Source organism: Impatiens glandulifera, chromosome 1 (assembly GCF_907164915.1).
Source record: "Impatiens glandulifera chromosome 1, dImpGla2.1, whole genome shotgun sequence".
NCBI classification, from domain to species: Eukaryota; Viridiplantae; Streptophyta; class Magnoliopsida; order Ericales; family Balsaminaceae; genus Impatiens; species Impatiens glandulifera.
The window spans coordinates 105939745-105955477 of NC_061862.1; the positions used below are offsets into that span (position 1 = coordinate 105939745).

Here is a 15733-nt window from a genome sequence, read left to right on the forward strand (position 1 = left end):
TACAGTTTAATTTTAAAACATGTTATAGTTTAATTTATAAGAAATTACAGTTCAGTTTAAAAATATATTAAAATTTAATTTAAATAACATTACATTTTAATTTAAAAATAATAAAATTAGTTGATAGTTGATCACAATAAAATGCAGTTTAAAATTTAATTTAAGTAACATTACATTTTAATTTAAAAATAATAAAATTAGTTGATAGTTGATCACAATAAAATGCAGTTTAGTTTATAAGACATTATAATTCAATTTAAATGACATTACAGTTATATTTATCAAACATTACATTCTGTTTAAATGATATTATATTTTAATTTATCAGACATTATTACTGCATTTTAAGAAATTATATTTTAGTTTATAAAAAATTATAGTTCAGTTTTAAAAAATATTATAAATCATTTTAAAGAATATTACATTTTTGTTTAAAACACATTATAGTTTAATTTATAAAACATTATAATTTAGTTTATAAGAAATTACACTTCAATTTAAGTGACATTATATTTTACTTTATCGAACATTACAATTCAATTTAAATGACATTACATTTTAGTTTATCCGACATTATAGTCTCTTGGGATCCTCTGCTCTCAATTTATCATGTTTCCATGTTCCCCTCGCACAATAGAAGAGGTAATATTGTAAATAATCTTTTTTTATTTACAATATTACCCCTCCATTATGAGAACATGGGAGCATGGTAAATTAGGAGCAGAGGATCCTGCTCCATTATAGTTTGCTCTTGTTTTAAAAGTTTAAAATGTCCCAATTCAATTTTTATTTCAAAAGAAAAGGAAAAATCTTAATTAAATTGCTCAACCAAATTCATCACTTTTTTTTAATAAAGTGGTAAAAAATTAAAAGAAAAAAAATTATTTAGCAAAAGTTATTATCAAATATTTTTATTGCATTATCTACAAATTTTTATCTACTTTTTACCTTTTATTATATAACTTTTTACTAATAAATTTTAATTTATTTTAGTTACACTTTTATTATCAAATAAAATAAAACCACTCACTTTTTACTTTTAACAATTATCAAAAGTATATAGAATTGTTATTAAGATAATTATGATTAAATAACCATTTTAAGACTTAAATGTTTAGACAATAAATTGGTAAATTTTCATTTAAAAAAAAAAGTAAAAGTTAATTTTCTGAAGTTTTATTAAATTTAAAATTTTATATTATTTATAACTATACAACTCATTTTTATTTAATTTGGCCTCAACAAACAAATGATCCTAATTTTTCAACAATTTAATTGAATGTTTTAATTATAACAAATTAATTTTATCTTTAAATGATATACTTATTTGATTTTGTTGATCCTTGCAAAACATAACAAAGACTTTCCATAACTATTTTTTATGTATTCGATACATCATTCTTATTTCAAATGCAAACCAATCATTGAGACATTTAAAATTAGTTTATTATCCAATAAAACATCTACCATCAATTTAATGATATCATCTATTTTCAATTAAAAATAGGAAGATATTTTTTATTCTAGTTTAAAATTTAGTTACGTAACAACTCTCACAGATAACTCACAAGGAAGCGATGCTCTCAAGACAAAGACTTGACTTTATAAAGTGTCCGACTACACCTTTAAATAAGCCCCAATAAAGGTAATATCAATATCTTGTGTAAATATCTCAAAAAGCTTACAAAATATTCTTACCATATTTCCTAATTGTATTTCCATAACAAAAGATATAATTTTCTTTTTTTGATAATCTTGTTTCTTAATATCAAGATTATACACCAAACGATATAGTTTCCTTTTGGTGAATATACTCTTTCCTTGTACCAAGATTGTGTACCATGAATATACCATATTTATAATATTGTAAAACCATTTTCAACACTCTACCTTGATTTACAAGTTATCGTCCTCTTGTCTTCCATCATTTGCTTTATCAACAAGCAAAGTCTTCATAGCTCTCAAATCTAAAAACCGTTAGCATATCAGCAACATTATCACCTTCTTAGTTACAACTTCTCTTTTCTCGAGCATGCTCCTCTCAATGTACATCCCCACATCAAACTTTAGCGTGGTAAACACCTTCAATATGAGTAAAATCACGAAACCTTTAGACCGCTTAAATCATCCACTATATTAAATATAATGGGTTACCCAATGTTTTTGCAAATTAAGATTTACAATTTAACGAATTACATAAACCTTCAAAAACATCATCATAGAAGATGGTATATACATATAAAATGTATCTTCACCAATGGTAGAAATACCTAAACCTAGGTTTCTAGTGAGTGAAGTAAAAGTAGTTGAAAAAACATAGATTTTCCTCCTAACACCTACCTTCGTCTTGATTCGTCTCCCTCTCTTTATCTTGTTCTAGTCTCTGGAATCTACGTTCTAATAGATTACCTAAATTCTCAAAAACAATATCATCATGAAAGATGGTACATGCATATGGAATGTATCTTCACAAATTGTGGAAATACCTAATCATATGTATCTAGGGAGTGAAGAGAAAGTAGTTGAAGAAACATATATTTTCTTCCTAACACCTGCCTTCGTCTTGATTTGCCTCCCTCTCTTTGTCTTCTTCCTTTTTTAAATTAGATATCTGTCAAAAAATGAGGACACCCAGAACGAACTTTCATCGCTTACTCCTCAAAATAAGATACCAATCGAAAGTCGAGAAGACCCAAGATGAACTTCCATCGTCTACTTCTTCAAAATCAGATTTTTATCAAAATTGAGGAAACCCAAGACGAATATTAATCATCTACTTCCATTGTTTACTTTTTCAAAATCAGATATCTATCGAAAACTGAGAACACCTTAGATGACATCCATCGTCTACTTTCTCAAAGTTAGATATTGATCGAAAATTGAGAAGACCGAAGACAAACTTCTATTGTCTACTTTTTCAAAATCAGATATCTGTTGAAAACCAAGGACACCCAAGATGCACATCTATCGTCTACTTCCTCAAAATTAGATATTGATTGAAAACTGTGAAGACCCAAGACAAACTTACATCGTCTAAATAATTAAGTATCCAACGACATCTCTTTACTCAACTTGAATATCTAGCAAAACATTTGCCATCCATTTTTCCTTGAACTCAATCAACTTGAACCTCATACGTCTTTAACTATCTTCAATTGTTTTTACCAAAATTCATAGTTTCATTGAAATATTTTTGAATGTCCTTCCATTTGAATTGATCGAGCCTCTCATCTAGCCCCTTTTTCATGACTAAGAATCGTATTCAAGGTCTCATTAATCTTCTCGCATCAGATAACAATTCAATGATCTCATTTGTCTTCGAATTGACCGAGCCTCTCATCTAGCCCCTTTTTCATGACTAGGAATCTCATTTAAGGTCTCAATCCTCTTCTCAATAAGATGACAAATCAATCATCTCTCTTAACTATGATCCAAAATGCATGGAAAATTAAGATAGAACAAAAGAAATATCCAAATCATTACCTTTAAATTGACTGAGTCTCCCATCTAGCCCCTTTTTTCATAACTAGGAATCTCACTCAAGGTTTTATTCATCTTATCACATTGAAATATAATGCAATGATTTCTTCTTAGTTCGTTTGAGAGTTGCTTCATGATGTCTCTACCTAAATTTATAAATGTCTTCCATTGGTCTTCATCTTCTTGTTCTTTCATTCATATTGCGTGTTAACTAACAATGTGTCAATTCTTAATCATCCGCCAACTCAATGCAATCTTACAATTTGGTCCAAATGATTACCTTGTCAACATATCGATAATGTTGTCATCGGTTAATGTATTTTTGATAAGATTTGTTGTGTACCATTCTTCCTTCATCCATGGCCAATAATACCTCTTCACCAAGGTCATCCTCCACCCCAACATTAGATAAAAGCTCAATGGTCCCATGAAAATTCTCCCTTTGTAGTGTGCCTTTTGATGATATCCACTTCGAGATTCCTCTTGAATTACTACTTGTGTCTTCATTTTGATCCAGTTTTGTTAAACTTTACATATGGACTTAACTTAATAGTATCTCCACCTTCTTCCAGCTAACTCTATACCCTTTGACATTCTCTTAAAATCAAATTAAGAAAAAAATATTTTCCGTTGAATCCAATGTCCTTTGCATTACCATGAGTTAATGTTTTTACACCAAAAACTCCTTTCTAACCCAATTTTTGTAAGCCTTTGAGGCCAAGTCTAAGATGCCAGAACTTTGATATATATTGAGTGCCCTCGGAGATAATAACTAAACATACTTCTAAGTTACTTTATAGAGAATACACATCGTTTTTATTTACTCCTTCCATAACAAATAAAGTACATTGCTCACTAGTAATGGTCCATCTCTTGCCTTCAAACACAATCTTTTCTATAATGCTTCTTTAGTTTTAGGTAGTTTTTTTTTAAGTGTCCTTCATCTTAACACAAAAAGTAATTCACATTCCTTTAGTTTTCAACATAGAGTTAGAACTCTTACTACAATGCATTCTTTCTCATGATGTTGTTTACCTCTTGCATATATGACTTCTCTATTATCTTCTTGTCTACAATTTGCCCTCTTGGTTTGTTCCTTGGATATCAAGTAACTCATACTTCTTCCACCTCAAACCTGACAGTCATTCATACCAACAAGAAATACAATTTGGACATCTTTTGGAAACCCCCTTAGAACTTGTCAAGAACCCTCAAAGGATCATCCAAGATCTACAACTTCCTTTCATCTCGAACATCGTCGCTCTGATATCACTTGTTGGTCTACCAGGAGATGAAGTATCCCTTAATTCAAGAACAACAATAACACCGAATAATTGTGGAAATGAATGATTGAAACTAAAGAACACATACACAAGATTTACATTGGTTCGACCAAAACAGGCCTACATCCTCTTTTAAAGCGAGGACTTCCCTTTATTTCAAGATTGTTATAGGAGTATTACAATGATTCTCTCATAATAAAATCTCACACACAAATCACAAGGAAGTGATGCTCTAAAGGCAAAAACTTGGCTTTCTAAAGTGTCCGACTACACCTTTAAATAAGCCTCCAATTAGGTCAATATCAATATCTTGTGCAAATCTCTCAAAGAGCTTCCAAAATATTCTTACCATATTTCCTAATTCTATTTCCATAACAAAAGATCTAATTTTCTTTTGTGATAATCTTATTTCCTAATATCAAGATTATACACCAACATATATAGTTTCATTTTGTTGAATATACTCTTTCCTTGTACCAAGATTGTGTATAATGAATATTCATATTTATAATATTATAAATCCATTCTCAACCTAATGAAAGACGTTATGCTACTCCTCCTTAACCAAAAAAGCCTGAACATAAAAGTGTTCCGTCATAAGAACATTTCTTGGACGAAAGATAACTTCTCTTTATCCGTATTACAAACCTATGATGGAAAATACAAGATGCCATTGCCACCGAAGAGAGAGTCAGAAACTATTTCCCAGCTTAACGTAAAGTTCAGTTTAAATAACATTACATTTTAGTTTTAAAATGTTATAATTTAATTTACAAGAAATTGCAGTTCAGTTCATAAGACATTATAATTCACTTTAAATGACATTACAGATCAGTTTATTAGACATTACAATTAAGTTTGAATGACATTATATTTTAATTTATCAGATAATACATTTCAATTTTTTAAGAAATTATATTTCAATTTATAATAAATTACATTTCAATTTATAAAAATAACAGTTCAATTTTAAAACACATTACAGTTCACTTAGAAATTCAATTTTGAAAACATTAAATTTCAACTTAAATAACATTACATTTTAGTTTTAAAATATTATAATTTATTTTATAAGACATTATAGTTCAATTTATACACATTACAGTTTAGTTAAAATGACAATACATCAAACATTATAGTTCAGTTTAAATGACATTACATTTTAATTTATCAAATAATTAAGTTTAATTTTTAAAAATTAAATTTCAGTTTATAAGAAAATTAAATTTCAGTTTATAAAAAAAATACATTTCTGTTTATAAGAAATTACATTTAAATTCATAAAAATTACAGTTTAATTTTAGAACACAATATAGGTCAGTTTATAAAAAATTACAGTTCAGTTTTAAAAAATATTAAAATTCAACTTAAATAACATTACATTTTAGTTTAAAAACAATAAATTTCAGTTGATAAGAAGTTTTAGTTTAGTTTATAAGACATTATAGTTCAATTTAAATGACATTACAGTTCTATTTATTAAACATTATAGTTCTGTTTAAATAACATTATATTTTAATTTATCAGACATTACTGTTCACATTTTAAGAAATTACATTTTAGTTTATAAAAAATTATAGTTCATTTTTAAAAAATATTATAGGTCATTTTAAACAATATTACATTTTTGTTTAAAACACATTGTTCAATTTATAAAATATTACAGTTCACTTTATAAGACATTACAATTCAGTTGATAAGAAATTACAGTTTAGTTTAAATGACATTTTAATTCAGTTTATCAAACATTACAATTAAATTTAAATGACATTACATTTTAGTTTATCAGACATTATAGTGTCTTGGGATTCTCTGCTCTTAATTTACCACACTCCCATGTTCCCCTCTCACAATGGGAAGGGTAATATTGTAAATAATTTTTTTATTTACAATATTACCCCTCCCATTGTGAGAGGAGAACATGGGAGCATGGTAAATTGGGAGCAAAGAATCATGCTCCCATTATAATTTAGTTTATAAGAATTTACATTTTAGTTTATAAGAAATTATATTTCAATTATAAAAAATTATAGTTTAGTTTTACAACAAATTACAGTTCTTTTTAATAGAAATTACAACTTAATTTTAAAAAACGTTAAAGTTCAGTTATAAAAAATGTTACATTTTAGTTTAAAACACATTACAGTTCAGTTTAAATGACATTACAGTTCAGTTTAAATAACATAATAGTTCAGTTTATAAGACATTATAGTTCAGTTTAAATGACATTATAGTTAAGTTTATAACACATTACAGTTCAATTTAAATGAGATTATGTTTAAGTTTTCCAAATATTACAATTCAGTTTATAAGACAATACAGTTCAGTTTATCATACTTTACAATTCGATTTATAAGAATTAACATTTCAGTTTATAAAAACTTACAGTTCAATTAATAAGAATTTATATTTCAGTTTATATAACATTACAATTTAATTTAAATAACAATGCAATTCAATTTATAAGAAGTTACAGTTCAGTTTAAATAACATTATAGTTCAATATATTAAACATTATAGTTTAGTATATCATACATTACAATTTAGTTTAATAAACATTATATTTTGATTTAAAAGAATTTACATTTCAGTTGATAAGGATTTACATTTCAATATATAAGAACTTATAGTTTAGTTTGTTGGGTCAAATTATTTTGACTAAGTGTTGAAATAGTTTGACTATTGGAATTTTGATGATGAATGGATTATATATGCGTCTAACTATTTTTGATGTAGGTGTATCGAAATCAGATTTTATAAGACTTGGTTGTAATGAGGCTCATTAGACCGATTTGGTATTAGATGCATGGTACTAGAAGGGCAGTATAACTCGTGGAGTTAAACGTGTAGTCTAATGGATTCGTAATTAGACGTGCAGTCTAACTCGTGGAGTTAGACGTGCAGTCTAATGGATTCGTAATTAGACGTGCACTCTAACTTGTGGAGTTAGACGTGTAGTCTAATGGATCAGTAATTAGATGTGCAGTCTAACTCGTGGAGTTAGACGTGTAGTCTAATGGATCCGTAATTAGACGTGTAGTCTAATGGATTCGTAATTAGACGTGTAGTCTAACTCGTGGAGTTGGACGTGTAGTCTAACTCGTGGAGTTGGACGTGCAGTCTAACTCGTGGAGTTAGACGTGCAGTCTAATGAATCCGTAATTAGACGTGCAGTCTAACTCGTGGAGTTAGACGTGTAGTTTAATGGATTCGTAATTAGACGTGCAGTCTAATGAATTCGTAATTAGACGTGCATTCTAATTCGTGGAGTTAGACGTGCAGTCTAATGAATCCGTAATTATACGTGCAGTCTAACTCCTTCAGACTAGTCTGAAGTAGAACCGTAATTAGACGTGCATTCTAATGGAAAGAGAAAATTAGACGTGCAGTCTAACTCCTTCAAATTAGTCTGAAGTGATTGTAATTAGACGTAAGTCTAATCCCATTAGACCAGGTGGTCAAATGGATTTTGTTATTAAACGGGGACGCTTGATTGCATTAGACGAGATCGTCTAATTGAAATACGTCTAATGCTATGCTTAAGAAGATTGCTTGAAGCTAGCAACCGCCTACCCACGTGCTATAGCTGTACGCTACTCCTGCTCCACTTTCTAGTGAAGATCAGTACGACAGCCATATGCAACCAATTAACTAATGACACGTAAGCGAATATCCTTCCCACTACTTGTTTTGCAGGTATATCTCTGAAGAATATTCGGCGCACTACCTGTTGTGTACGGCCACAATCCTTGTATTCAAAGTCTGTTGTGTACTATGGAGGCGTTCCAATGGAAGAGTGCCACGTATCATTATGAAGATTCGATCATTAGTACATGTTCATATTTAAAAATTCTTAAGGACAACAAGAGAATAGCCAGAACTTAGAGCGAACAAGCCTGAATCAAGAGAGGGAAATTAATCTTTTAAACTTTGAAATCGTTAGCTGCTTTCCTGAGTATACTGTGTGTTAATCAAGAAAGAGTTAGAATCAAAAGAATCCTTTAGCTTAGTGATATTCTTCATCTTGTAAGTTGAACAGAGTGTGTTCTGTTCAACAGTGAGCTAAGTGTGTGCAAACTGTATTTGATTCAAATCATATCATAGTGAATCCTTCCGGTGTTTGGAAGAAGGGGTGACATAGGAGAGTTTGCTCCGAACATCCATAAACAAACTGCTGTGTTATTTCATTTCTGTCATCCTCTCATTCTTCATCTTAAGCTTCAAACCTAAGTAAACATTTCCGCACTTGATTCTGTTTCAAGTGTTTACAAGGGTTTGCGTAGAATAGAAAGTGAATTAAATCCCTAACAAATTTCTTTCAAACAGTTTTTCATAAGCCTTCATCAATCGCCAGACCCCCGTCTCTATTGATTAAGCCGATCCTATCAATTGGTATCAGAGCAAAGTTTTCTATTCTCAAGCTCCTTACTGAAGAATGTCAACCATAACCAAAGATGCCAATGCAACCGCCATTCTAACTTTCTCTCGAGAAAACTACATTGTATGGTAGAAAAGAGTTCGAGCTCATCTCTCTTCTCTTCATGATGATATATGGAGTGTCATCATAGAGGGTCCTATCAAGATCGATAAGGAGAAAGCTAACTAAACCATTGAAGAAAAGAGGCAGAACAACCTCAACAACATGGCTCTTGATGTTCTGTACAGATCTCTCGATGACAACATGTTCAACTACATTACGAGTGAGATACTTCTAAAGTGGTCTGGGACAGACTCACCCAACTGTGTGAGGGCAACGAGCAAACCAAGGAAAACAAGATCATGGTTGCCACTCAGCAGTTTGACAGTTTCAAGATGCGTCCTGGTGAAACAATGAACGAGTTCGACACCAGATTCAACAAGATTGTCTCCTCCTTATCCATCCTAGGCAAGACCTATAGCAACGGGGAGCTTGCTATTAAAGTCATGCATGCTCTTCCGAGGAATAGGACATAAAGATGATGGCGATGAGGGAATCAAAAGATCTCAACAAGATCTCTCTCTTTGACCTATTTGCTGATCTCAAGGCCTATGAGTTCGAGTTGAACTGTAGGATGGAAGAAGATCAATCCACATCTATTATCATTGCCAAGGCGTTGGTGACTTCTGAAGAGCCACCAACCGCTCCAGATGTGAAGATGGCAGCTCAGCAGCTGAGCAGCGACGCCATGTCTCTTTTCGTGAAAAAGTTTGGCGACTTCATGAAGAAGAGAAACCCTAACTCAAGCTCTTCAAATTCCTATGATAATAATAAATCAAAGGCTAATGTTATGTGTTTTAACTGTGGTATTCTAGGTCATTATCAATCGGAATGCCAGAAGCCGAAACGTGAAGATGCAAAGGATAATGGAAAAGAGCTGAAGGCTCTTATTGCAGGTGACGGGAAGAACCGATGAAGCATCCGTGACTCTTACTTCTCATCCAGTGAAAGTGATGACGAAGAGGTGACTTGTTTCATGGAACGATAAGAGGAAGAAAAGACCAAGGAGACTGAGGTATTTGACTTCTCTTCCGAAAGGTTTTCAAGGGAACAACTGGTAGTTGCACTAGATGACATGGTCATCGAGTATAGAAAGCTAGTAGAATCCTTAAATGAAACCAAATCATCACCAGATGTATCTAAACCAATTTTATTTCAAACTGAAGAGTCAAATGTTTTTGAAAAGAAGATTGTAGAGATCTAATCTGAGAATGAGATGCTCAAAGAACAGATTCAAACTCTTTCATCTGAAAAGAAACGGTTAAACTATGTTGTCTGTGCATGAACGAGGTCTGGAGAAGCTGTTAAATATCAGATCAGCAAGTTAAAACCTACTGGATCTAAATCCGGTCTAGGATTTGACATCAATGACCCTAACATGTCCTGCAAAAAGTCAAACTCAACAAATGACAAGCTTAAGCCAATAAGTTTTGTTAAAGGAGGTCTGACTAACTGTGAATCTGATCCCATTCGTGAAGAAATAGCTTTTAAGAATGAAATTATTTATGTTCCGCTGACTGTTAGCTGACTGAAGAATAAATTAGAAGCAGCTAGCAAGTCTGGAAATCTAAAACATGACTCAAAGTCAAGGAGTTTTAAAATAAAGACTTCTTCAAAATCTAAGGGATCAGTGGCTAGCAAAAATTCGTCTGCTAAGTCAAAATCATATGCATTAATTACAACACAACATGGGAAATCCATTAGAATATGTCAAATATGGATTCCTAAGGGACTAATTGATCGAGGACCCAATTGAATATGGGTACCAAGTTTGTAAATAGTTTGTTATGTAGGTGATGCAGGAGGATTGCAGGAAGGAAGCATGGAGAATACTCTCTTGAGTATACAGTTCAAAGGATCAACAATGGCTACTGCCACTCCAGAAGAATAAATGTTTTTATATGTTTTGTATTAAAATATTTTTAGTGCGAAGGATCACAAAACATTTGGTTATTCACTTTTTTACTTGAACAAAATGAGAGGGAAAAATTACTCTGAAAGTAAAGATACTCTCAAGACGAATGACCTTAATCGGTCTATTAGACAAGGGTGTCTAAAAGAATTGGTCTGTACTTAGACGTATATTTGCTCACAATCTATACATCTAGGTCTATATATTGTGGTTTAAAAACCCGCGCGGTTAGACGTACACATCTAATAGACGTTAGACGTTCTCACGTCTTGAGCAAGAGGATGCTCACGTTTAACCAAACACACGTCTAACCAAACACACGTCTAATACGTGGTGTTTATGTGTGATTAGACGTTCACGTCTAATAGACATTAGACGTATATTCTATGACACATAATTAGATGTATGCGTCTAATGGACCCATGCGTCTAATAGACGTTTAGTTTTATAGATTTGTGAAGTATGAAAAACGTCTAACTACGTGCTTATTAGACTGATCAAGGACAACTGTCACATGGGAAGAGTTATCTGATTTTCCTGCTCAAACATTAAATAGTCATCTCCTAATAACATGAAGACACGTGTCTTTCAAGTTAAGAGAGAATGACTAATATACCCTCACTATAATGATGACTCTTTGGAAAGGACGTCTAATATTAATTGATGGGCCATACCCCTAGGAAAAACGATGGTTATCTTGGATAACTTCTCATGGTCTATATAAGGACATTTTTGCATGAGATTGAAAGCTTTTTTATCTCTCAAGATTTCTAAGAACCCTAGATTTCTTTGACTTTCTCTCTCAAAAATGTGTGTTTATCTTGTGTCTGTTCATATTCTACTAAAATGGTGAACAAAAGAATCACTCTAGGTCACTGTACTTTGTAGGTGGATTTTCTGTCGGTCTACACTTTCGATCAGCCGAAAGTAGTAGATATGTTTAGAACCCTCGAGTATTCCGGTTTCGAAAAATATCTCGGCGGTCCGTTCATCTTTCACGAGAAGGAAGTTAGAGAGTTCTTTAAATCTGCAACAATGGTGGACGATTCCTTCGTAGCAACTGTTAATAGTACGGAGATCCCATTTGACGAAGCCTCATACGCGGAATTCTTTGAACTTCCATCGGAAGGTTATACCTTCAATAGGCATCTGTCAACAGAAGTACTGGAAGAAATGAAGAAGGTTTTATCTGCCGATGGCTTGGCGATTCGTCTGAATCGAATTAAGAAGGTTCTCAAACCACACTTTATTTTACTGAATGATGTGGTGGAAAAAGCGCTTCAAGGGAAGGCTGGATCATTCAACCTCTATAGTCAAGATCGATTTGATTATATGTGTGCCGTTTCAAAGGGGATCCAGGTCAACTGGGCTTTAACATTATTTCAGAATCTTTGCTTCTCTATCAACCAGGAGAACAAAGAAAGCATAACCTTTGTTGCACAACTAAGCCGCTTGTTGGAGCATTTGGGGGTTCCGATGGGTGAACCTGAACCGATCAACTCAAACAGGGTGTATATTGTGTTCACAGTCGCCAAAACTCTGGTTAGAATGAAGAACAATATGGAATCTCCCTCGGGTGCCTCTAACCAACAAACATATGAAAGGTCTGTTACCCGATCGAAATAACCAGCTGCTTTTACACTGTCGACAAGAGCAAAAAGATCGAAAACAGTCAACGAATCAGAGGCTAGTTCTACTACCCTAAGGAGCTCTTCAAAGAAGGATTATGAATCAGTTGATTCCAGAGTCAGGCAAGGTCTAGTTGAACTTGCCACCATTCCCATGTCTTCCCTGTCTCCGGCTACCAGTCAGTTGAGACAAAAGGTGACAAGTCAAAGGCGCCCCGTGCGTCTAAATCGATGAAGGTGTCATCAAAGGTAACCTCTTCTAAATCTCTGGATGATGTACCCAAGTTTGATGTTTCTGTGATGGAACATGATAAAACTGTTTTTATTCCTGAAAAGGAATCTGCTGCAGAGCCTGCTGTTGAGTTAGCTGGTCCAAATATTGAGAATATTGACAGGACTGAGTCTCATGTTCAACAACCTGATCATGTAGCCACTGGTGCTACAGAGTTTGTTCAACCAGAACAAAGTGCAATCCTTACCCTTGTTCCTGATGATACTGTCGAAAAGGCTTCCTCTGTTTCTGTCAGAGAGCCTTCCTTCTCAAATCCCATTTCAAAAGATTCCATAGTAACCGGGAAGGTCACTAAAGGCGAGCTTCCTCCTGGACTCTTCAAGAAACCACCATCTGCATATGAATTGATGCGTTCCACAAGACACTCATGTGGAATTGTATTTGGTGAACCAAGACCCTCTCCAAAATCTGTTGAGGTTGTTGAAAAAGGGAAAGATGTTGTAACTAAAGAAAGTGAAGATGTTTGTGAGGCAATATGCATTGTTGACCTCGTGATGAATCAAGTCAAAGCTATTGCTTCTGAGAAGTTTGAAATTTTAGAATCTTGGATACAAGACAGACTGTCTATCCAGTATGATGAGGTCATTACGGACTCAGAAATAATCAGTGAATGGCGTAAGCGTGTAGTAAATGAAAAGAAGGTCCTCAAATAGGCTAAAACTCTGGAGGTGTCTGAAGCTCTGAAGAGAAAAGATCTTATCAAAGCTTGTCTGAGAGGAAAAGCGATATTTCCCATCCTTGAAGCCAGAAAAGCAAATTTCAACCCTATTGAGAAAGGTGATGAAGTGAAAGTGAAAGTTCTAAAGAGATTAGACGAGATCATGGCTGACTATCTTTCTGTAGTCACTCGATATGTTGATGGAGCTAATTGCTCAAGAATTAACTATTTTGGTATTTTTCCGATGAAGACAAACCAATGGATGTTTATGCTGATTATGCTGATACAGATGAGCAAGTTTCTTCTCTTCTGATAGAGTTTGGAAATCTTTCTGCATAAGATAGACGTTTACTGGTCCAACCCATTGTCAAGAAAAATAAGGAACCTGTTCAAGAGAATCCATCCTTAGAAGAAGAGATTATTCAAGAGCCAGAACAAGCTCTTGTAAATCAAGAAGAAGTTGTTGTTTAAGAGCTGGTCCAAGCTTTTAAAATACAAGAGGAATAAATCGTTGAGGAGACTGTTCAAACTCCTAATGAAGAAGAGGTAGTGAAATCCCTGTTGTCAGAACATAGGAAGCTCAAGAAAAGGAGGCTGAAGTTAGTCAGCCAGGGATTATCAGATCTGAGGGGGAACCTTCAAATGAAAAAGATGCCGAAGAAGAGAGTTCCTCATCTGAGAGGGAACATGATCAAAATGCTAGAACTGTCAAGCCTCTACCCTTTCCTGGGAATCATGTTGGTAATCTTTATGAGAACATTCTCAATCCTCTTCACAACAAGGGTAATCTGTATGAAAGAATTCAGAGAGCAGAAGAGGAGCTGTAAGAAGAAGAGCAGAATAAAACTGGAAATGAGTCTGAGAAGGATGAACCAGAGCAATCCCTACAGATTCACACCGAAGTTAACCATGTTCAGAGCATGGAAGAAGACTCAAAAGATAATTCATCTAATGAAGGATCTTCTACTGATGGTACCAAGCTTTTGAAGTCGATGACATCTCTACTTACCTCTCTTCAAAAGAATGTGGTAACTCTGGATCAAATATGGTAAAGATTTTGAAGACCCAGAAAGAAGACAAAAAAGAATTTGCTGAATATGTCAAAAATCTTAAAGAGTTGGATAATACACTAAAGAAGAATACGTATGATACTCATGTCTCAAATTCAAATTTCTCCAAATTTGAAAAGCATTTCTTCAGTCGTCAATCGGAAATGATGAGCCTTGAAAGGCAAATCAATCTTGATAATCATCGAAAGACTATGGAAACAATGGAATTATTCAAGAATCAACTGATTGAAATTCAAGGAAGCATGAGAAGATCAGATGTTGAAAGACTAGAGTATGCCAATTCCATTGTAAGGAAATTTCAAGAGAAAGAGAATGCGAAATTTAATGCTAAAAAAGAACTGACTCGTATCACTCAAGGTGAGCCCAGTAGAAGAGGTGACCGTGTATCAACCGACACCAGATCTAAGCGAGCGTCAATAAACAATGAAAATCCAAGGCCAACTAAAAGAGGTGGAGGTCGAAGCGGTGGTGATCGCGCAGGCCGAAACAATAGTGGTGGTCGTGGTGGGCAATATGGTAATGATCAAGGAGGTCGTGCCAGTGGCGGTGATCGAGGTGGGAGATCAAGTGCAAGCGGTGGTGGTGGTCGCTGTTCCTCCTTTTCGCAATTTGTTAACTGGTCAAGAGATGACTGGTGATGGGATGACTTGTGAGGGCTTCAACTATCCAATCGATCCTCGAGTGAAAAGGGAATAACGCCAATCTCCTTTCTTCTACTATGTTAAGTTTTTAAACTATGTTTCTTTGACTATGTTTCTGAATATTGGTTTTTGAAAAATGGTTATGTATGATAGATGAACAAGTTTTACCCTACATTTATATGATGAATGCTTATCTTATTATCTATGCAGGTTTTCAATATCATCATCAAAAAAGGGGAAATTGTTGGGTCAAATTATTTTGACTAAGTGTTGAAATAGTTTGACTATTGGA

General features: G+C 33.3%; 1 protein-coding gene across 1 annotated transcript; it reads left to right on the forward strand.

Annotated features, from left to right (window-relative positions):
* The first annotated feature begins 14775 nt into the window (after positions 1 to 14775).
* On the forward strand, positions 14776 to 15438 carry LOC124939404 (keratin, type II cytoskeletal 1-like). Its single transcript, XM_047479886.1, has one exon. The coding sequence runs from the start codon at positions 14776 to 14778 to the stop codon at positions 15436 to 15438; it is 663 nt and encodes a 220-aa protein (XP_047335842.1).
* The last annotated feature ends 295 nt before the right edge of the window (positions 15439 to 15733 follow it).